At 43.0% G+C, this 24,991-nt stretch overlaps 1 protein-coding gene across 5 annotated transcripts in view; it reads left to right on the top strand.

Moving 5' to 3' along the window:
• The window catches only part of EIPR1 (EARP complex and GARP complex interacting protein 1), a 165,245-nt gene that overhangs the window by 82,567 nt on the left and 57,687 nt on the right, over positions 1–24,991 (top strand). For all 5 annotated transcript variants that reach the window (XM_069973049.1, XM_069973050.1, XM_069973052.1 and 2 more), the window contains one exon: positions 2,719–2,875. In XM_069973049.1, the coding sequence (XP_069829150.1) occupies positions 2,719–2,875 (157 nt within the window). The remainder of the gene's footprint in view (positions 1–2,718; positions 2,876–24,991) is intronic.

The following is a 24,991-nucleotide window of genomic DNA, read 5'->3' as shown; positions in this document are numbered from 1 at the left end:
CAACCAGCCTCCCCTCACTCCCCTTTCATCCCCTCAACCAGCCCCCTCCCCCCACTTTCAACTCCCCCCACTTCACCTTCACCCCCTCAAGAAACACTCAAGCAGGTATGTGGGTTACCCTCTGTATGTAGGATCCCCTGCTGTGCCCCCATATAGTAATAATGTCCCCTGCATTGTCCTTCATATACTAATGTGTCCCTGCATTGTCCCTCATATAGTAATAATGCTCTCTATATAGTAATAATGTTCCCCTGCAGTGTCCCCATATAATTATATTGTCCCCCTGCAAAGTCCCCCATATAGTTATATTGTCCCTCTGCAATGTCCCCATATAGTTATATTGTCCCCCTGTGATGTCCCCCATATAGTTATATTGTCCCCCTGCGATGTCCCCCATATAGTTATATTGTCCCCCTGCAATGTCCCCCATATAGTTATATTGTCCCCCTGCAATGTCCCCCATACAGTTATATTGTCCCCCTGCAATGTTCCCCATATAGTTATATTGTCCCCCTGCAATGTCCCGATAGTTATATTGTCCCCCTGCAATGTCCCCATAGTTATATTGTCCCCCTGCAATGCCCTCCATATAGTTATATTGTCCCCCTTCAATGTCCCCATATAGCTATATTGTCCCCCTGCAATGTCCCCATATAGTTATATGTCCCCATGTCGGAAGGGCAGACATCTCACACTGCTCCGGGATCTGCGGTCCGTTGCACATCCCCCCGGAGGGCGGTGCAACGGACCGCAGATCTCGGAGCAGTGTGAGATGTCTGCCCTGCCGCCTGTCTCCTCTGCGCCGCACAGACCACCGACCTCCCGCCCCGGATGTAACCTGGAAATGATCTCTGAGGGATCCTCCGGCAGGAGCAGTGATGATGCCGCTGCACCTGCTGGGGGATCCCTCTGGTGACTGACCGGAGGGATTCCAAGAGTGCGAGGCGCCCGGCCCGCCCGGAGATGACGACGACGGCGGCGGCCTGGATGCGGGGGATAGGCAGCGGTGTGGAAGTGCAGCGGGGGCTGGATAAATAGCCTCGGGGGGCCGCATGCGGCCCACGGGCCATAGTTTGGGGACCCCTGCTTTACACATACCTTTCCGCCCTCCCCAACCTCCTGCTAGCTTCTCCCCGCTCCACAGCCACAGTTCCACTTCGGAGCCAGTCTCTGAAGTGACAGGCAGCTCAACCAATCGCTGACTGGGGCGATGTTTCTTATTGATCAGTGATTGGCTGAGCAGCCTGTCACTGCACAGGTGGGTGTACAAGTTTCCACGGCAGCTCCTGGCAGGGGGGAAAAGCTAGGACAGTATAAAGTAGAAAACTTTTTTATTTTCTATATATAGCAATGGCTGCACGGACATCACTAAAGATATATACAGTCCTTGCTTCACGATAGTTGAGCCCTGTAATATGCTCAGTGAGTGTATGCCAATCTAGCAGATTGAGAAACAGATTGCTGAGCTCAGGGAGACCAGCCAAACGGTAACACTGCCGGCTGCTAGAAAAACACTCAATGCAGTGAAATCCTTGTTACATTGCCCCCTGGGAAACATGAATATGCAAAAAAGAGCCCGTGGAGCCTAACTGAAGAGTCTCTAAACACAGGACTAGCCAGATATCCCTCCGGGAAGGACCCAGCCAAGGGGCAGCTCCTGTTAGGAAACCATTAAAACCACCATATTAAGTGGCCCTATAAGTCAATGTAATGACAAGGGAAAAATCAAGGCCAGGTATCCATCCACAAACAGCTGTTTCAGGGTGTTGCCCCTCATCTGTGTGGAGCAGGATTCTGGCTAGGTGGGAGCAATGCCTAGTAAAGCAAAAAGAGAAACAGATGACTGATCTCAGGGAGAACAGCCAAAGATAACATTGCCAGCTGCTAGTGAAAGTGCTCAATGCAGTGAAATCCTAGGTGCTTTACCCCCTGTGAAACATGGATATGCAAAAAAGAGCCCGTGGAGCCTCATTGAAGAGTCTCGAAACACAGGACTAGCCAGATATCCCTCCGGGAATGACCCAGCCATGGGGTGCCTCCTGTAAGGAAACCACCATATTAAGTGGCCCTGGTATGACAAGGGAAAAAGCAAGGCCAGGTATCCATCCACATACAGCTGTTTCAGGGTGTTGCCCCTCATCAGTGTGGAGCAGGATTCTAGCAGATTGGCCATCGCTTATCCATAATATTGGGCCTTGTAATACGGCCCTTAACATTCTCTTACCAGCTTGTAAGGGCAGGTCTACTGTGATGCAATTTTTAATAAAAAAAATATATATTTTTATGCATTATATACAGTAATTTCTTTACACAGGTGGTAATTGAGTTATAATTCTTATACAAACCATTTGCTTGACAGGAACCAGTTTAGCATCCATCTTAATTTGCATAACAAAAATAAGGATGGTGGTTGGTAATTCTGTTCCCCCCCCTTCCCCCGAAGAATTAAATTTTCATCAAGACATGAACACTGGTTTCAGAACATGGAGAAACTGGGTTAAACATATGCAAATTACAAGTTCTGCAAAGAACTGATTGGCGACTTCAGGCTTTTCCCCTCTATCTCCTCTCTGCATTCTGCCGCTTATTAAAAAATAAGGCCTTAAATATTTCAAGCAACAGCTGTGCATGGCTCCTGTGCTTTGTGCGGGTGCAGTCGTTCCAAGTGTGCGCTACATCTACTGATCTGGGTTTTTCTTTTTTTTTCCTGTTTCTCAGCTTCAGACAGCAAAGTCACATCTTGTGCGGCAGTGTGGAGGATACCAAAGGAACTGCAGGCTGGGAATCATGAAGTCCCCGATGATTCATCAAACAACACCCAAACCTTGGAGCTTCTGTGTCACCTTGACAACGACGCCCAAAGCAATATGGCCTGGTAATGTTCTGCATGTATCAGACAGTAATTCACTTGAATAGTTTTACAAGGATGATCTAAGAGTAATATGAAGATGTGTGAATATCCAAGTGGGTCGCTTCTCCAAAATACAAGCGAGTACTTGATGTTCTTTTTTTTTTTTCTTGTAAAATAGTCGGCACTCCCATGAGTTATGCTTATTTAAGAGAACACTCTAGGCCACTGTTTCCCAACCTTTTCAGCCTTGAGGCACCTCGGGGGAAAATAAATTACCTCCACAATTTTTTTTATTTTTTTTTTATGATAGACAAATGGTGAAAAAAGCAATGCACGATGCCTGTAAATTATTTTTAGTATTTTAACATCTGAGTTTTAAGTTAATTAGGGGGGGGGGGAAACACAGGCCTTCTTCATGGAGAATTAAAGGGAACCATTCACCCCGTGGCCCCCGGCAGAAACTGACATACAGTGACATAAAGGTCAATATACTTACCACATCGCTCCTGGTCCCGTCCCGGATCCCGTTGTTGACACGGAGAAATCGCCGATTCTTCTTATTATGGTAATGAGCTGAGATGAGTCCAACGTCCATAGGAAACGACGGACGAGTCCAACTTATTCATGAGGTCCTCTTCTCGTCGCCGCCCATCCACGCCTCCTGGAACTTGATTGACGTCTTCAGTCTTCAGTCTTCTGCCGAATTCCCGCGCAGGCGCCGCTGTGATGGTCTCGTCACCTCTTCTGCGCCTGCGCGGTAAACAGGATACGGTCTTCGAGCAAATCGTCGCACGCGCAGTAAACAGTGAAGCTGCGGAGCGGCTTCAATTGTGAACTGCGCATGCGCCGAAAACGACTGTCACGGCGCCTGCGCGGGATCCGGCGAGAAGAAAGAAGACGAGGAGGAAGAGGACCTGGCGTCAATCAAGTGTCGGAGGCGGGGAGAAGGCTGGACTTCGGACCCGGCGGCGCTCATTACCATAATGGGCGCGAGAAGAAGAATCGTCGATTTCTCCGTGTCAACAACAGGCTTCGGGACGGGACCGGGAGCGATGTGGTAAGTATATTGAACTTTATGTCACTGTATGTCAGTTTCTGCCGGGGGCCACGGGGTGAATGGTTCCCTTTAAGATTCAAATTAGATTCAAGTTAAATCCCCTTTTTTTGTGTTGTGCCTATCTTTGGGTGGCAGATTCTTGGACATAACTTGCAGGTGGACCCAGGACGTGACCCCTTAGAACTTCCCTTCTCCTGTATCAATTGCATTCAAGGCCTTAATCTCTCCCCCCTCTTCTCCATCCTAGAAGTACAGTAATCATCTTCAGGGCTAAAATCTTATCCATTCTATCCAAACTTTTATCAAATTCTCAGTGTTCAGACCTTCTCCTGAGCAGTCATCACATTTAGGGCTAACATTCCCCCCTCCTTCCCCTATTAGTAATTACCTTCAGGGCTCAGAACTTACCCCACCCCCAACAGTAATCACCTTTAGGGCTTGTATCTTATCCCACCCCCAACAGTACTCCCCTTCAGGGTGCTTACATCTTACCCGCCCCCAACAGTGATCAACTTCAGGGCTCAGCTCTTACCCTGCCCCCACAGTAATCACCTTCAGGGCTCAGATCTTACCCCGCCCCCAACAGTAATCACTTACAAGGCTCAGATCTTATCTTACCCTAACAGTAATCACCTACAGGGCTCATATCTTACCCCGCCCCCAACTGTAATCACTTACAAGGCTCAGATCTTACCCCGCCCCCTACAGAAATCACCTTCAGGGCTCAGATCTTACCCTGCCCCCAACAGTAGTCAACTTCAGGGCTCAGATCTTTCCCCACTCCCAACAGAAATCACCTTCAGGGCTCAGATCTTACCCTGCCCCCAACAGTAATCAACTTCAGGGCTCAGATCTTTCCCCACTCCCAACAGTAATCACCTTCAGGGCTCAGATCTTACCCTGCCCCCAACAGTAATCACTTACAAGGCTCAGATCTTACCCCGCCCTCAACAGTAATCACCTTCAGGGCTCAGATCTTACCCCACTCCCAACAGTAATTACTTACAAGGCTCAGATCTTATCTTACCCCAACAATAAGCACCTACAGGGCTCAGACCTTACCCCGCCCCTAACAGAAATCCCTTACAGGACTCAGATCCTACTCTTTCCCCAACAGAAAATACATGTGTTTTTATTTTCTTTAAAAAAAAAAAAAAAGGCCAGGAATAGTGTCAAGGAGGTGGGGCCTATTATTCTCTAAGGCTTAGAGAATGATAGGCCCCACCTCCTTGACACTATTCATGGCTTCTTTTTTTTTTTTAAGAAAATTAAAACCACATGTATTTTCTGTTGGGGAAAGAGTAGGATCTGAGTCTAAGCCTTTATGCTGCTAGGCCTCACTCTGCTGTTTGCCCATCCATTTGCATAATCAGAGCCAAACACTGTATATAAAGCACAGTAAGACACAGCAGTGCCCCTTGACTTCTTGACACTCACTGGACTCCCAAGAATAGAAAGAGTAGGGATTTAAATAAATAAAATACAAACTATACTGAACATCTTCCAGACAAACCATATTTTGATGTGCTGACCTCTTGATATATAGCATGTTCGCACTGATAAGTCTACTTGTACAATGGGACAGATTCCCTTTAAGACAAGATATGACTTCTAAGTGGTATACATATACGTCACATGTACTTTGTCTATTGCCATGATGTATAAGTATACAGTAGAGAAAGCATTGCAGACTAGTATGCACAGCAATACAATGGAGCCCTTCACACAATCAGCCAAAGAATTTCACAGGGGCACACGGTTCACCATTTCTAATAATCTTATAATTTTCTATGGGTACCATGACCGCAGAAACCCGCCACATAATGAGTTGTCTCTTCCAGACTAATGCTCTGTGTGGCCTCATTTCCCGCCTTAGACAATGCTTCTGATCTCTCTTGGCTTTTGCACCAGTGCCGGAGCGGAGAAGAATAATGACAGGAGGATTTTGCTCTGGGAGTCCCAGGTGTATAGTAAGATCATGCAGACACATACCTGGCGGTGACATTTTATACCTGTTCTGGTTGAATTTTCTAGCAAGAAAAAAAAAAAACCTTCTCAGCGGGTAACAGGAAAAGACCCGGCAGCAATGTAATTGCCGAGAACACATTGCTGTTCCTATGGTTTCCCTTTATTGCCGTCCTATTTTATTTTTAAAATATCTCATTCTCTCGTCACTGTTAATGGCCGGTGCTAGGAAAGACAATGTCCTGGTTACAGCTGAGATGCCCAGCAGGGGAGGGGTTACCTGGGCCATTAACCCCTTCCACGTGTGATGATAAACATTGCGTCCTGTGCTTTATTTTATTCTTTACAATTCTATATATCCTACTCATTGATTATGTAACTCTGTCAGCTATAGCAAAATGAATATGCAAAAAAAAAGCCAGTGGAGCCTCATTGAAGAGTCTCGAAACACAGGACTAGCCAGATATCCCTGCGGGAAGGATCCAGCCAAGGGGTGGCTTCTGTAACCACCATATTAAGTGGCCCTATAAGTCAGTGTAATGACTAGGGAAAAGCCAAGGCTAGGTATTCATCAATATACAGCTGTTTTGGAGTGTTGTCCCTCATCAGTGTGGAGCAGGATTCTGGCTATAGCAAAATCACACTGCAGTCTGACGGACAAGTTATCTGCAAAGTGACTATATAGCTGAACAAGTTGTTCTTCAACTGTGCTATGGTCACCGGTCAAGAAAAACTCAGCCTTCAAGGGGTTGCACGAAGAATTTTTTTTCCCCAGACGTTAAAAAAAAAAAAGGTTGCATTTGTGTGCATCTGTTTTCATCCATTTTACCATTGACTTCTGTTGTAAAACAAGCGGATCAAAAAAGGGATCAAAGTACATAATTTTTTTAGCCTACACAAAAATGTGGTCAATCACGTTTTTGTGTGAGCAAAACAAAAACAAAAGGATGCGATTTTGTTCTGTTTTTATTTTTATTCTTTTTACAATGGAAAAACGGATGCACACAAATGTGTCCTCTCTTTTCATCCGTTTTTTTGCATACAATGGATGAAAGAAAAAGACTGCCAGAACGCAGTGAACCCAGCTTTACTGTCACTTTTAATAAACTTTTCAGATCATAAAGACCTGTCAAAAGGTTTGACAGTTCGGGGGCCTTTCCCCTGCAATGAGTAGGCTGGAGTGGTAAGCCGCTGGCGGAAGTGTTCAACCTGGGCAGTTTAGGAGGGGTAGTGGAGGGTGAGTGGATAGAAAAGTGATACTTATTTTTTTTTGCTGTTGTTTTTTCAACCAATTTTACCTTTTTGAATATATTCCAGTGGGCACGTCTTTACTATGAGCCATATACTGTTTATGGCCAATATTTTGTGACACTGCAGTCATTCAAGTCTTCCAGTACTTATCAGCTGCTGTATGTCCTTCAGAAAGTGGTATTCTTTCCTGTCTGGAGGTTTTTTTATGGGGATTTGCTACTGTTCTGGACAGTTCCTAACATGGACAGAGGTGGCAGTAGAGAGTACTGTGTCTGGAAAGACTACAAAATTTCCTGCAGGACATACAGCAGCTGATCAGTACTGGGAGACTGGAGATTTTTTAATACGGAGCGACGGCAGCAGATCGTTGCTATCATTATCTTTTGTTTTTCAACATGTTGAAAGACGTTTAAAGACAACAATTAGCCGACATTGTTCATGTCAGCTGATCATTACACAAGGGGATTATTGGTCGTAATGGCCGATAATAGGCCAAATACAGCCGATAATCGCTTCGTGTAATAGGGCCTTTAGACTATTGTGAATAAAAAGTAGGAAAGAAAGAAATGCAAACCAGCCCACTAATTCCCAGTATTCCCAGTGGAGTATAAATGGGCTATCTGGCTCTCTCTTTTCTTTCTTTTTTTTTTTTTTTTTACTGTAATACTTTATTAAAGTATATATATATTACATAAAAACATAACAAATTTATAGAGACATAACATCTTCACATAGAACAATGATCAATTTAATACAACCATAAAGCTTCACCTAATTTTCCATTGTGACATTAATCATCCATCATAGATATATTAATCATCTCATCTTACCATCATTATTTCTTTAACTATTCTTTACAATATCTAAATCCTCTCACTGTCTCCAATGTCTACTTCTCTATTTTCAGCTCTGTCCCCTCCCACCCGCAGTATTTTCCCACCCCCCGCTACTGGGAATTTAAGAAATTGGTCCATGTATCCGAGATCTTACGAAATTTATAAGAATTGTCTATGTCCCTTGCTATCAGTTCTTCCATTTGCTTAATAAAATTAACTTCTCTTACCCATTGCAACATTGAAGGCTCCTCCCTGTGAAATCACTGCTCTTGCTGCTCCCAATAAGTGTTCCAATTCCCTTTCATTAAAGGAGAAGTCCGGTGAAAATTTTTATTAAAGTATTGTCTTGCCCCCCCAAAGTTATACAAATCATCAATATACACTTATTACGGCAAAAGCTTATAAAGTGCTTTTTCCCTGCACTTACTACAGCATCAAGGCTTCATTTCCTGGATAAACATGGTGATGTCAGTTCCTGGATAACATGGTGATGTCACTTCCTTCACGACCCGACTCTCAGAGCTGTGCAGGCAGTGGCTGCTGGAGAGGATGATGGCAGGGGGACAATGAGGGACACAGGGCACTGGAGGGACCCTGAGCATCCATCTGCCATCATCCTCTCCAGCTGCCACAGCCTGCACAGCTCTGGGAGTCAGGTCATGACATCACCATGTTATCCAGGAAGTGACATAACCATGTTATCCAGGAAGTGACATCACCATTTTATCCAGGAAGTGACATCACCATGTTTATCCGGGAAGTGACATCACCATGTTTATCCAGGAAGTGACATCGCCATGTTATCCGGGAAGTGACATCACCATGTTATCCGGGAAGTGACATCACCATGTTTATCCGGGAAGTGACATCACCATGTTTATCCAGGAAGTGACATCACCATGTTTATCCAGGAAGTGACATCACCATGTTATCAAGGAAGTGACATCACCATGTTATCCAGGAAGTGACATCACCATGTTATTCAGGAAGTGACATCACCATGTTATCAAGGAAGTGACATCACCATGTTATCCAGGAAGTGACATCACCATGTTATTCAGGAAGTGACATCATCATGTTATCCAGGAAGTGAAGCCTTGATGCAGTAGCAAGTGCAGTGCAAAAAGCACTTTATAAACATTTACCGTAATAAGTGTATATTGATGATTTGTATAATTTTTTTTTTTGGGGGGGGGGGGAATGTAATACTTAAATAAAAAATTTTGCTGGACTTTTCTTTTAAGTGGCATCTTTTCTGGAATTATAGATAGCCACGCTATTTTGGTACCTTTTTTATTACCACCACATGTCTTACCCCACATATAAAACACCTTTCCCCAAAATGCCTGCAGCACGGGGCATTTCCACCATGTATGAAGCATGTTCCCTTCTCCCATTTCACATCGCCAACACTTTTCCGTCTCTGTTGGATACATAGAGTGTAATACCATTAGACATGTATACCATCTCGATAAAAAATTTAAAATTTCTTTCTTGGGCTGTGCTTGATGGACATTTTATGGGAGAGTAGGACCGCTCTATCCCATTCCTTTTCTGTAATGATTTCTCGCAACTCTGTTTCCCATGGTCTCACATATGACGGTAAGCCCAGTGTTTCAACCTCTAATAAAAAACATATCCTAGATAGAGCATGAGTTGGGAGGGGTTAAAGGGAAACTTCACTAGGTTTATGGTGCCCTAAATGCAGGCAGTGACAGAAATGCTGAACAGATCGGTGTATTACTTACATAATTTTGTTCAGCGAATCTCCTAATGTACAGGAGAATAGGATTCTTGCCACATCCCTTGCCACGCCGTCCAGCTGCTGATTGACAGTTAACTGCCTATACACAGCATGGATAGATAACTGCCAATCAGCAGCTGGTGGGCGGAGTTTTCTGCTTCTCATGAATATGAAGGACTACTGAGCTCACGCACATAATGGACTACTTATTGTCCATGTTATTTAGGAGGATATCTCTGAATCAGCTGCACAGAACGATGTAAGTGATACATCATTCTGTTCAGCTTCTCTTTCACTAGTTTATGCTACTCAACTGCTGCCAAAGTGCCCTGTCCAATCTGGCTGCTAAGAACGCACTGGGTAACAGCTATACCATGTTTATTTGAAGTGTCACTGTCATTGTTTGTTTGTTTTTTTTGTTTTGTTTTTGCAGAAATCAATAGTACAGGTGATTTTAAGAAACTTTGTAATTTGTTTTTTTAGGCAAATATGTCATTATCTGCATTCAAAAAGCCTTTCCCCAAGCCCCCCCCTCCCTCCTCCCTCTCAGTCACTGCTCATTATCAGGAAATCTCGACTCTTTTACATCAGTCGTGCCCTGTGTAATCTATGGGGAGGGGGGAGGAGGGAGATTAGTCGCCATCAGAGAACAAAGGATTACACAGTGGGAGCTGTATGAAAGCCGGTATTCAGAGGTCAGAGAGGTCAGTGCTGACATCAGAGAAGAGAGCCCAGTCATGTAGCTGTAAATTAACTCTATGTTGTCCTGTTTTGGTGCATCATCTCCCTCCACACGAAGACGGGGGGAGAGCTTCAAACTGCTTTTTCATGATAAAAACGCATTTTTCTGCTAGTAAACCCAATTGCAAAGTTTCCTAAAATCGCCTGTACTATTAATTTCTAAATTTTAAAAATTTAAACGACCTTAAGGGTATCGGGCATTAAATCCCTGCAAACCAAAAAGTGTAAGGTCTTCAGCTCAGAGTCAGCTGTTCCTTACCGTATTAATGATGTTATAAAAAAAAAAGAATCTTAAGTGGAGAGTGGTAATTTCCATTACTAGTCCAGTCATGTACTTGGAGACTTGTGATATCTTTAAATAATTCTGCTGAAGACCTCAAAATAATTAGATTCTACGTTCCTTATACAAATGCTGGATGACTGCTGGGGTGCAGGGGGGCAGCCTCATACTCTCTCGGGTAAGTTATTCCTATATCTACTCTGTGCACTGAAGATTTGCAGGTAAAAGTTTCCCCGGAGTGATCTTAAGCCTTTGTTCTTAGTTGTCATTTAGAATTTGAGAACAGAGGCATCTCAGGCTCCCCCACAGGTCTTCAAAGAGAATAGAGTACTGGGCTATTTTAAGATATTACGTAATGGCATAAAACCTGTTGCCACCTTAGGGATCTACATAGAAGCCATTTGCACAAGTGGCTCATAGGAACTTCGAGAGAATGGTGCCATGATATTCTGATAGTAATCTCAGTGTTATTAGTCTTGTGTGTCTTCATTTATTTTGGCTGGATTTTGCCATCAGAAAAATTAACCCAACTAAAAAAAAAAAATCCAGATCCAAATCCGATTTTTTTTTTTCTATGATCTGCAAAAAAGTCCATATTTGCAGATCCGCAAAAAAAAAAAAATAAATAAAATAAAATAAATATGTAATGCTTGAAATGATCCTGTCCAATACCAGATATGGGTGAGTCCGTTCCACAAGGACCGTATAAGTTCATGTCCTATTTTTTTTCAAGACAAGATTTTCTGAAAATATCCGTAATGGGGAGAAACAGTCACATGCATTGCCCCATAGAGATCAATAGGTTCGATCCTCTCTGTAATTACGGACATTATATGGAAATAAATATATGGTCTTATCTATAACTTGGTTAAAGGGGTACTCCAGGCAAATGTAAGAAATTACGGAGGGTAGGGGGTGGTGGGAACATAACAATCAAGGGATACTTAATCTGGTTGTGTTCTGGTGCCCCCCACCCATAATCCCCCGATGGTCTCCTGGATTTCCCAGTCCTGTGATGTCATAACTTGGCTCAAAAATGCCCGCTTAGCCAGTCAGTGACTGAGGCTAGGATTCTTTATAATGGATGTATGAGCGGTCCAGCCATAACGAACATTCATTTGTTATCCATTTTGCGCCCCCCAAAACAAAAGGGTCAGACAGTGAAAATCCATCACACCAGTCCCTTCTCCAGTGGAGAGTGAGGAGGCCGCCATTCACTTTATATTGTGGGCAATGGCATTTTTAGATGGCTTAAAGGGAATTTGTCACTTAAATGAGGGCGGTATAAACTAGTGACAGAAATACTGAACAGATCTGTGTATCGCTTACATTATTCCCTTAAGCCGGTTTCCTGATATGCAGTAGAATGGGCTTTAAATCGCGCCACTAACTCTGCCCCTTAGCTGCTGACAGCTGTCCACGTATATACAGTCTAGACAACTGCCAAAGTGTGCTAGTACTCATGAATATCCAGGACTACTGATTATACACACAAAATTGGGAGGATAACTTATTGTCTTTGTTATTCTCTTCTCTTTGTCACTAGTTAATGCTACCCTTATATAGGACAGCACAAACCTACTGACCGAGTCTCTTTGAGTAAAAAGTGTATGGACACCTTTTAGAGCATTAATTCTCTGTTTTCAGATTAGCTAACCTCATACTCTCAGCATTCCCTGCTGGCTCAATGAATTGTCCAACTCTTGATCTGATATACATGCATGCATGTATGTACATACATCGAATTCGAACGATAATCGTACGTGTAAACGCAGCGAACGATCAAACGACGAGCGAGAAATCGTTCATTTTGATCTTTCAACATGTTCTCAAATTATCGTTGGTCGTTCGCAAAAAATTTGCAGATCGTTCCGTGTAAGCATTCTTTCAACGATTTCACCTATGTGTGAGATAGGCTTAAGCGATCGCAAAACGATCGCATAACGATTTTTCCGTATGATGTATCGTCCCGTCTAAACGCTGATCGTTATAAAAAAAACATTGTTCATTCAAAATCGTTAATCGTGCGATTGGGCAAATTATCGCTCCGTGTAAAAGTACCATAATCCAACACAGAGATTGACAAAACCTGATCACCAATGGTGTCTAAGAAATCAGTCTTATTTTTTTTTTCTTGTATTTTTTGCTTTTTTTGAGCAGACTTCATGGATCTCCATCTCTTTTGGCAAATATAGAAAGCCCAATAATGTACGTGCTTGTGCTCCTTGCAACTCTAGGATAAGGTTATTGAAAAAAGACAATGTAGAGGATAAATGCAAGAAAATATCAATATTCCTGTTAAGACAGCTAGAAAAAGTGGAAAAAATATGACAGCCGTAAAGGTACGTGGTCTCCGTAAGATTATTGATTCGTTTTGCATCATCTGCTTCTATAGCACTTTATATTGCACAGTATTGGGGGGGTAACACGTTGTAACAATTAAAAATGACTGTGTACAGACAAACACACAGCCTTTGGAATATAGAATAAAAGCGAATGTAAAGAAATATAGGAAAATGCTAGAAAATAAATTCTGCTACAGTGCGCTAAAGACATCAAAAAGTCAATCATATAGCCGCGGCCCAGACATAACAATGCTAATGGCGTAGAAGCTGCGCCATAAGGGAGATCTCAATCAAACCTGATTGCAATCATGATCTTGATTTGTATAGACTTTTTATAGTAAGTTGTCAGTCACTGAGTAAGACCGCCTACTTGACTATTTTAGTTTAGAATGAGCATAGCAGAGAGCAGGAATAAAAATGATATCATCCTGGAACCTTTCCCACTAAACTATATATTAAAGGGCTACCCCAGCAAAAAGAGTGACCACGCTGTTGAACGCTCCATGCTCTGCTCATTCTATGTGAGATCTGGACAACCCTGTTGACTTGCATTAAGAGTCTGTCCAGGTCACATGAACAAGCCAAGAGGGAAAGCGCTAAGTAGTCTGGACACTCAGACCCCGATCAATGAAAACTTTTTTTTTTTTTTTTAAATAACTGGTACACTTTAATGGTGTCTGTGGAACCTCTGAACATTGTCAAATTCTGCAAGGAATCATACCACCCTTCATCATCAGTCTGGGAGAGTCAGGTGGCTGCCATATACCTCTGTACACTTTAGGCAGTTGGCAGGTCCAGCTGAGTGTAGTCTAAAGTGTAGGGGTACTTTTAAAGTGACTCTGTACCCACAATCTGCCCCACACAAACCGCTTGTACCTTCTTATAGCTGCTTTTAATCCAAGACCTGTCCTGGGATCCGTTCAGCAGGTGATGCAGTTATTGTCCTAAAAAACAACTTTTAAACTTGCAGCCTTGTGTCAAATTGGCGTGACCTAGAGTGTCTGTGCATTAGACTTGCAACGCCTCTCTGTCCCTCCTCATCATTAGGAATGCCCCAGGCAGGTATTCTCCTATTCATCACCTGGAAGAACACTGCACATGGGCTGGATCGTTAAGGCACCTGTGCAGTTTTCAGACAAGTGAGGAATAGAAAAAAACCTGCCCGGGGGCATTCCTAATGACGAGGAGGGTGGGGAGGAGGGACGGAGAGGCGGTGCAAGCCTAGGGCATAGACACTCTAGGCCACGCCAATTTGACACAGGACTAAAAAAAGTTTTAAAGTATTTTTTTAGGACAATAACTGCATCACCTGCTGAACGGACCCCAGGACAGATCCTGGAATAAAAGCAGCTATCCGAAGGTACAAGTGGTTTGGGGGAGGGGGGGGGGGGGTCAGATGGTGGGTACAGAGTCACTTTAAGGGCCTGATGAGAGAGAGACCTACACAGTAGCCCATTTGTCCATGTATTGCATGGTTAGTATTGTTTTAGTTTATTAATAAGGGTACTGTTACACAAAGTGATATTTGGCTGTTCTTGGCTGATTAACATCCAATAATCGTTCCCTGTAAGAGTAGCTTCACATGTACCGGATCCAAAGCGGCTTTCACGCTGCGGGTTTGCAGCAAAATCCGCTGTGGATCCTGGTAGTGTGAAGTTGAATGGGTCACATACCTGCAGAGGAATTTTCATTCTGCTGTCAGTATGTGACCCGGCCCCTTTAACCCCCCCTGTGCCTGCGGCCCAGATCATACATTACCTGCTTGGTGCCGCAGCAGTGTGTGAGGCTTCCGGCTTCCATCAGTGCTGCCTGATTGGCTGATGAGGAGCAAGGGGAGCTGGGAGCCTCACACAGCCACCACGCCAAGCACGTAATGTGTGCTCTGGGCTGCGGGCGGCAGGGGGTTAAAGGGGCTGGGTTACATATCCGCAGTAGAATGAAAATTCCCATAGACCTTCACACTACCAGGATCCACAGCGGCTTTCGCTGCAAACTCGCAACATGAAATCAGCTGTGGAACCGGTGCGTGTGAAGCTACCTTAATAGGTTGTGTTTTAAATCAACGATCAGCCGACGTGCATGACCTAAAATTGTGATAACAATATCTCTATGTAATGGAAGCGTTGGCAGCAATTCACCGCCATCTCCTATGGACTACACAGACCTTTGGGCAGCCCCTTCTGTAGCTCCTCGCACCCCCCACGCTTATCTGCTCACTGTCACTGTAATAGCACAGACAGCGAGCAGGGAACAAAGAGAAAGCAAGTGCTTGCTCCAAATATTGGGCTCTTTAATACTATATATTTAATACTATATATTTAATACTATATATAATTGTATTGTGTGTAAAAGGATTCAGTACAAACTGGGCTTAGGAGTCTAGTGGGTGGTTCCGCCCATTGAATGGTATGCCCATAGAGATGTTAGTCATAGACTAGGACTGCTCGCACCAGGATAAACAAAGATGTAACTGAGTACAGTACACGTTCTCCTTGATAGTTTCCCACAAACCTATATATCAATCTGCTCAGCTCCTCCTGCTGTATAATAACACAACGCTGAGAGATCAGTCTGCTTGTTCAACTTGACAGGTTCCCTGTAAACTGTGAGATCGGGGATATGTGTTATTTAGAATAGAATATATTATGTCATTCTCCTATTATGAAAATTGAAGACATTTCCATCATTTTTCTTTAGTAAATCCTTTGTTAATTCTATGAACATATTGAGGCAGAGGAGTAGTGAAGCAGGAGGAAAATGAATGGGTGGAATCCTTAACCTTGAATGCTGGTAGTGTCGCACATATCCTTATTTGCCGCCCCGCATCAATGCTATTCAGCACACGATTGTCACAATTTAGTGAATTTCTGCTATTAGAGTTGATGGCGGCGTTACTAATAGCCTAAGTCTCTGATTCTCCTTGAGCAGCATTGTTCGGGCGCTGCCATTTAAATCATCAGGTGGAAGGAAATGGAAAAACAGGTTTTCTGCTGATTTAAGTTAAAAAAAAAAAAAAAAAAAAAGGCAAAGAAATGGATTTTTGCTCTTTTGATTTCAAAATAGTCAAGCACGATAACTCCATTGTGTCTTCCTCCCGTCTCCTGTGGTTTTATTCCGCTAAGTATTGTTACATTGTAGATATAACCCCTTTTTGAAATAAAGGGTCCCCCCCAAAGCCAAGCTGATCTCAGGAGGGGTTCCGCTACTTGGAGCCAATTTTCCCTCCTTCGCTTGATCAGCTGCAATCGCCAAAGAAACTGCAGTTCAAGTCCTCATCAAAATGAAGAATTACGCTGTCCATCAGAAGCAAAAGACGTCCATTGACATTCAGTGTTTTCTCCGGTACTTCTAACTAATGGCTACCATTTGGAGGGTTCCATTGTTCCTCCAATACTCACTCGACTGAGAGGGAAAAGTGGTAAAAAGGAGTAGTGGCCTAAATAAATATATAGTAAAAATAAAAACTATAAAGGGCGGTTTTGGACTATTGCAGTACCTGTAGTACTAGGGCCATGACCCCAACCATGTTATTGTTGAGGAATCAGTACCCTGCTGGTATCACAACTTGTTGTAGGGTAAGGTAAAAGGTTCTAAAATAGTCTATTTTTGGCCACAAGTGGCTCTAGGACTTGGTTATTTAACAATGTTTATACTGACCGTGTTTTCCCAGACTCCCTAGGGCTTCATCCAACTTCTTCAGCCACTGGTATTCAAATGCCAAAACAATCAAACTCGAGCATGCCAAATCCAGCCAAGTAAAATAACAAAGAGGTTGTGTGTTCCACCTGTGCCTGTGTCGATTCCCTCTCAGTTATCTACTTTGTCTTGTGTTGTCCAAAGACTAAAATGAAATATTTCAAGCACAAATCTTATCAGATTAGACTTAAAGTGACAATGTCACCCACTTTTTGCATTCTGACTGTTCTACATAGATGTAAAGGGTAAATTTAGCAGTTATTATATCTTATTTTATATCATACATCATGGTGATCTTTTATTATCTGCAGATTGTGCCACCTAGGTGGGGCTTTACGGCATCACTTAGCCCCGCCCACATCACCACCGTAGGCGCCGCCCCAGTGACGTAATTGGCTTATAAGTCCCCCCCCCCTCAGCGGCCATTAGTATGGGCCAACCTAGAGGGGGTGGGACCTAGACCTTCAGGCTGGCCTGTTCCAATGGCCGTCGAGACGGCGGGGCCTATGATGTAGTCCGTAAATGTTAAAAGATGACTTTTTACTGGAACAAGCACCATGACGTATGATATAAAATAAGCCGTTAACCCCCGTGGCCCTGGAGCATACATTACCTGCTCCACGCTCCTTGCTTCGGGGTCAGCCAATCAGTGCACTGCGGAAGGGCAGCCCATTGAAATGCATGGGCAAATTTCCGCAGCAGATTTTTGTGACATTGCTTCTGATCTTCCTCCCAAACTATCAGCAGGTTAGACGAATCTAACCTGCTTATAGCCCCCTATAGGAGCCAGGGCCAATAAGGAAGTTATGTGTCTTCAGTGCCGGTTCCGCTCTGTTATGCTGCCTTTACTCGAAAATATTATTGTTCGAATTTTCGCACAAACTATCACATTTGAGCGATAATCGGCTCGTGTAAACACAGCAAACAATCAAACGACGAGCGAGAAATCGTCCATTTTTATCTTTCAACATGTTCTTAAAGCGTCGTTCGTCGTTTGCTGAAAATTCGCAGATCGCTTCGCAGTCTTTCACCGATTTACCCTATGTAAAAGACGGACTTAAGCGATCTTAAAAACTAACGATTTTTCTTACAAATTTTCAAACGATTTTTCTAACTATTTATTCGTCTAAACGCTGATCGTTATAAAAACCAAATTGTTGCTTCAAAATTGTTAAACGATCGATTGGGCGAATGATCGCTCCGTGTAGACGTAGCATTAGTCGTCGTAATCTTCGCCCAGAAGCAATGTTAGGGCCCTGAATCCGGCCAATAACAACGTTCATTGGCTGATCGCTGGTTTAGGTTTGGATCTAAAATCGCCGGGCGACGACTGCGCATCGCTGTGTGTAATAGCGATGTGCTGACGATTCCCCAAACACCTGATCCCTTACCTCTCTCTGCTCCCGTTCTTCTCTCCTCACTCCATGGCTTCAGCGTCTGAGCAGCGTCAGCCTGTGATTGGCTACGCAGTCTGTCAGCTGATAGGCCTCTTTCGACGCTGCTGCTGGGACCAGGAAGCCGCGGAGCACAGGAGAGAAGACTGTGAGCAGGGTGAGCTAAGGTATCAGATGTTTTGCCAAGGGCTGCATGGACATCGCTAATGTCTAATAGGTCCAGTAAACTTTTACTAAAATGATTGGGCAGTAGTCGGCCTGTGTAATAGTACCCTGCGGCAGTGCTCCTAATAGTGCTTCCAGACAAAGATTATGACTACTAACAGCGATGGACCGGCACCAAGGAGAAAGGTATGACGCATACATCAGCAAGTTAGTGTCGTCTAACCTGCTGATAGTACCCCTTTAACAAGAGGGAGTAGTAGATTCTTGGAACAAACTTCCAGCAGATGTGGTTGGTAAATTTACAGTAATTCAATGTAAACCTGCCTGGGATGATTAAAAATAAATGGAAGATTAAACTAGTTGGATCATACGGTCTAAAGGTACGTTTACACGAAACGATAATTGGCCCGATCGTACGAGTAACGATTTTTTTTTTTCATAACGATCAGCGTTTAGACGGTATGATATATTGTACGGAAAATTTGCTTTGCGATCGCTTAAGCCCATCTCACACATTGGTTAAATCGGCGAACGACTGTTTACACGGAACGATGTGAGACGATTTGAGAACATGTTGAAAGATCAAAATGAACGATTTCTCGTTCGTCGTTTACACGTACAATTATCGTTCAAATTCTGCTGTCCATCTTCTGCATTCCTATGACTTTGTAGGTTGTAAGGTTTTCAAATTAATGAATGGATTTGATGTAACTCTCTTTTTATTAAAAGATGTTCTCCCCACTGTCACGGAAATTGAAGGCTACATAAGCCTCTATAATACAAGAACATTGGTCTTGCACTGATTGGTCCCATGATAAATTACATCTTAATAGGTAGCCGTGATGTTACATGCATCGACCGCACGCCGATTTTGCCTAGGACATTTTAAAAGACATAGGCCAGCTTATTCCTTGGGCTATCTGTAAGCAAGGAGAAAATAATAAAAAATCAAGAGGAGTTTTTTTGATGAGAATGAAGGCTGCGAAATAAAAGGTGATAATTTAAGCATCTGGATACGAAATGAAAGCGGAGAGGTGAAAATGGTATGGACTTCAGCAGATGGCAAATAGAGCGAAGAAGAAATAGAAATACAAAGCAGATTTTTGTTAACATATGACTCGTTCCTTTCCATGGGGTGTACCGGTATAGAGCAGACACCCCCCCCCCCCCCCCCGCTAGGACCACGGACAGAATGATTGACGTTGCTCCTAAATGCACATGTATGAGTATGGTCTCTGTCTTTCTGCATGTATCGAAGATGTCCTAAAAAGCAAACTGTTCATTACTAATTAGGTGTAAAAGCTAACGGTGTTAAATTCTGTTGTTGAGACACCTTGTGAAATGTACGTGTTAATAGGCTTACAACCGGAGTAGGTAGAAAATGTGGATCTTAGACAGTCTGGAATGGAAATTTCACACTGGATTTGCTGTTACTCCACATTATTAAAAAAGACGTGAAGTTATGTAAGGACGTTATATGCTGAAATCCGGGCACGGTAATTACATATATAAGTAAAGTTTCGATCTTAATTAATGCAGTCTTAAAGCAGGGGAAAAAAATTCAAAAATGATCTCATGATTTGCCCTAAGGATACATAACAAGGATCATAAAAGTCAGTAGACCACCATCACCGATTTTGAACAGGAACGAAGGAGATATAGTGTCTGCTGCTGAATTTTGAACCTTTAGCAACCAGGTTGGTGCTAACGATGGCTCCCAGTATTCAGGTGTGGTAAGCCCCCAAGGTGTTATGTCACAGCAGCGACCGGTCACTTGCTAGATGTTGAGGTGTGACGCCAGATCTATGGTGGTTTGCCGAGATACAACCAGGCCCAGTGATGTTATGTCGTAACGCCAGTGCCAGTTGGGCACACAGGTATGGTGGAACACCTGTTTTTAGTTTAAAGGGCCGGTGGTACCTTGTTTCCCTGTGGACAGTGTCCTGCCGGGCTGATACGGGGTCTCTTGGGATGATATCACTGTGGGCCGGAGTGGTGTAGTGACCCTCCCGGACTACAGGAACTGCCACACTTGATAATAAAGCAACCAGATCTGTGATAGGGATACAGTGAAGAGTACAGTCGTGCTGACTGAGTTGCGTGTTGAGAGATTCAGAGGAGCAGAGAGGAGGCTGTCGTGAGAGTCTCAACCCAAGTAGTACTGTGCTTTGCCGGGATTTTGGAGGATGAGGTAGAATACTTAGAAGAAGAGAATACTTGTGCCTATGTATTGACCTTTGAGTCTTAACATCACCTCTTGCCCTACCAGTGTCAAGGGACCCATCCTAGAGGGTGACACAAGGCCCCAGACCTTATTACCTGGGATGAGCGGAATGCTGGGGATTTCCTGCTGACAACTGCGCTGCGAGATAGAGTTCCTTGGCTCTTAGCAACTTTGCTCTATCCGGATGAGTTCCTAGCTTATTGCTGTCTGTGGATACTGTCCTGCAGTGTGACTCTCCTAGTCCACAGCATGGTTTGAGGGTATCTCCAACTTGTCCTCTCCTGTAAGAGTTTAACACTGTATAGTGTTGTGTAAGTAAACTGAGGAGAAGCTATTAGCTGTGTCTTGTCTTGCTTCCTACTCCTAAAGAAACCTGATCAAGACTGACTCTTTTAAGGTAGGGGGACCTGGAAGAGGGCCAGGGCCCAAGTTGACCACATGATCTGGTTTGGTAGGCTGCTTGATCAGAGATTGGTCCCTGCAGCCCAGTGCACCTGGGGGGAAAAAAGGAACTTTTTTTTTTTTGCATTTACTGATTGTGTTAAATAACTGTAGCACTCTCGTTCTTTTTCAAGCATGATATTTGTTTGGAGTTTTTTGGATGCACAGATAACAGCCGTTTTTTTTTGTTTGTTTTTTTCATTTATGAATCTCTTTTCTTTTACTTTGAATTTCTTTTATAGTTCTTTATTTGAATAAAGTGTTTTTCTTTTTAAATTTAACATTTCTAATATTTTTAAAATAGTTATTCTTGAGTTATTTTTTAGTACCTTTAGGGGACTTGAACAAGTAAATGCCTGATAATCAGCACCCATTGTCGGTGGAGTTGGCATTGCTTCTGGGCCTTCATCATACTCCTAGTCTAACATTTTCACAAACATGTTTATCAGATGTTGGAAAGGGAATAGAGTTTGTTTTCTTTTAGATACTATCAGTATTCTACTATGATGGATTCCCCTGTGAGTATCAAAGGGTTCACTTTTATGTAAATGAGTCTAAAGGCTGGCACTAGAGTGGGCTCTGACCTATCAGATACAGCATAGCATGTCAGGTGACTTGATCAGCCCGTCAGCTATTACCAGCTATTTTCTTATTGAATCAATTAAGAGTGGCGCTATAAAGTGGAGAAATTTTTTTACTTATTAAAACGTTATAAGTAAATCTTATTTGTCCTTTAACACATGACCAGGATCAGAGATAACATAGATCTCAGCCTCCCATTATAAACTATTATTTCATTGTAAGCTGGTCATTCCCACAGCATGATGAAGTAGTACATCGCTGTGGTGCTGAAGGCTGAGGAATATTAACAGCTCTTATTTAAATATAATGGCTGGGATAGGGGAAAACCTTGATCTCGGCCATTTATCCATCTGGATCCATAGTATCTTATTGGTTGGACAGATGCTTCCTCTGTCATCCCTTGACTCTCCTGTGACATGATTGTGGGGTGGCAGCTGGTAGCTATTGCAGCCGGGAGCCTATCCTTTAAGTGTGCCATCGTAGTTCTTCTGTTGTGACCAGGATCAGTGCTACATTGACAGGCATAACCCACTACAGTACCCATGTAGTGCAGCGCATCACACAAGAGATTGCACAGTTTAGACCCCTAATAAGACTTAAGTAAAATGTCAAAATATAAGGGGGAAAAAATAAGTATTAAAAATACTTTTTTTTTTTTTTTTTGTCAAAGCACAATTTGAACGATTACAGTATAAATGGCATTTAAAATATTTTACCAGAAATCAATAGTACAATTGATTTTAAGAAAATCTGTAATAGGTTTTATTAGGTAAAAAAAAGCCTCTTTCTGTACTCAGAAAGCTGTTTTGTAGTCAAAATTACATAGGAGCAAAGTGAAATGGGGTTTGCCGGGTCCATTATAACTAGAGATGAGCGAACTGGGTTCGGGTTCTAGCCCATCCGAACCCGAACTTTTGGCATTTGATTAGCTGGAACTGCTGAAGTTGGATAAAGCTCTAAGGTTGTCTGGAAAACATGGATACAGCCAATGACTATATCCACATAGTCCACATAGCCTTAGGGCTTTATTCAACTTCAGCAGCCACCGCTAATCAAATGCCAAAAGTCCGGGTTCGGATCGACTCGAGCATGCTCCAGGTTCCCTCATCTCTAATTATAACCTATGGTGGAGGGAAGGGCTGAGGGTAATGAGTGAGCAGGAAGAGGAGACAAACAGCTGTGTAGTTTGGAGACTGGGCACATAAAACGCTAAATTTACAGGTCAGTGCAGGTCTGAGAACATGGTAAGGTAAGATTGCAGAGTGTTGTGCTGTGCAGGGCTGCTTTTTCTCCTCTCCGTCCTTACTTATACCCCTCAGCAACTCCCCTGCTTCTTCTTAAGTGAGGGGGGAGGCTGCAAAACTGCTTTTTGAGTACAGAAGGAAACTCTTTAGATTTAATAAAAAATATTACAGTTTCTTAAAATCACTTGTACTATTGACATTTACATGACAGCAACACTTTAAGATTCAGAACTGTAAAATGATCACAAAATGATGAATGCTGTAAAAAATGCATTTAAAAAATGGCAAAATTGCTGCCAGTTTGTGTGTCTTTACCATGCAAAGGTGGTAAATTATATATGTTTATATATTTTGCTATCACTTAAACTGTACTGACCCAAAAAATAACATTAACATACTGTCATACTGTACAGAACTGTATACTGCATGATGAATGCTGTAAAGTTAAAATTAGAAAACAAAACCTTAAAATCTTTCAATACATTATACACACCCAAAATAGGACCAATAAAAAGGCAACCAGTTCTGCAAAATGCAAGCCCTCGCGGATATATCAACAGCAAGATAAAGTTATGACTCTGGGAAAGCAAAGATGTAAAAGCGGAACAAAAAAAAAAAATCACTGTGTCCTGAAGGCCAAAATAGGTCCGATTCTCAGGGGGCTATAAACAGGTGCAAAAACTACCTGGGCCATATTGTTCTCCACTTTATGGAAATGTAACTTTCTACAACTTGCTGCATCGCTCTAATGTGTGAACATAAAACATAGGATACAGCCATGTTTAATCGCCAGGAGCTATACAGGAAACTTTGTAATGACATGCACCTGGTTCAGCGATGAGGTGTTCTTAAAAAAAAATCCAGCCATAGAATAAACTGTAACCAAAGTAATAATGCAGATCTTCTCTCATTGACCTCATTTAAATGTTGAACCTCCCCCGTATTCATCCCCAGCCGTGAAACGGTAGCGGCCTCCTCCATAGTCTTCTCCACTGTAACTGAGTAAAACTTAGCTTTCAGGCTATGTTGCCGCAACATACTTTTTATTAAAAGAACGGCCGTTGTTTTCAATTTACACAACGGATGTTTTTTTTATAATGAAATAATTTGCATTGATTTCAATGCAAACAACGACCACTGTTCACACAATGTACCAAACAAAAATAATGAACAAGTCATATTTTTCCGGCCGTTGTTTTTAGTTGTTCACACACAGTACTTTTTTTTACCTGTCCTTTGCATTGAAGTCAATGGAATTTTATGACAGGATACACCCAAACAGTACAGGAGTTAATATTGAGCTAAAGTAAAGTTCCTATAGTTGATATTACAATGTCAGCCATAGGATCATGCTAAACAATGGCTGTTGTTTGTACAAAATGCGAACATAGCCTCAAAGCAAATGTACCATCAGGGGAAGCGGGTGCGGGTGCCACAATCCCCTTTTTTTTTTTTTTTTTTAAACCTTGACTCAATTCCCGCGCATGGTGCTCAGCTGGGCCATGGCGTTGTAGTTGAAAGAGGTTGCTAAAGCTGGTATCCCTGCTCATCCAATAAATCAGGCATGGGGAATCTTCGGCCCTCCGACTGTTGCAAAACTACGACTATATCTTTGCTTTGGCATGATGGGAATTGTAGTTTTGCAACAGCTGGAGGGCCGAACGTTCCCCATCGCTGCAATAATTACTCAATTGGCGAGAAATCTGGTGACCAGGCAGGCCAAGGAAGTGTTAGAATGTAGCCGAGACATTCCTAGGATACCTTGCTTTGTGTGGGTGAGCATTATCCTGCTTAAAAATGTTAGTTGGAAGCTGTGAGAGATGATACATATGGCTGCAGGATGTCCTGTACATATCACTAACCCTCATATGTGTCTTGATTATTGTATACCATGGCAGCCCAGATCATCACACCAGCAGTTGTAGCATTTCCCACGAGGCCTCCATAACCCTATCAGATCCCAAACAGAACATGGATTCGTCACTAAGAGTACTATTATACGGAACGATAATCGGCCGAATCAGCCCTATCCGGTCAATTATCGTTCTGTGTAATAAACACAACGGTCAGCCAATGATCGTTGATATAGGTTTGGACCTATAATTGTCGGGCGCCGACAGCACATCGCTACGTGCAATAGCATTGCGCGGCCGGCGGCTGACTATATGCAAAGAA

The sequence above is a fragment of the Dendropsophus ebraccatus genome, chromosome 6 (genome assembly GCF_027789765.1).
Source record: "Dendropsophus ebraccatus isolate aDenEbr1 chromosome 6, aDenEbr1.pat, whole genome shotgun sequence".
In the NCBI taxonomy this organism is placed as follows: domain Eukaryota; kingdom Metazoa; phylum Chordata; class Amphibia; order Anura; family Hylidae; genus Dendropsophus; species Dendropsophus ebraccatus.
This window is presented reverse-complemented; position numbering and strand designations above follow the sequence as displayed.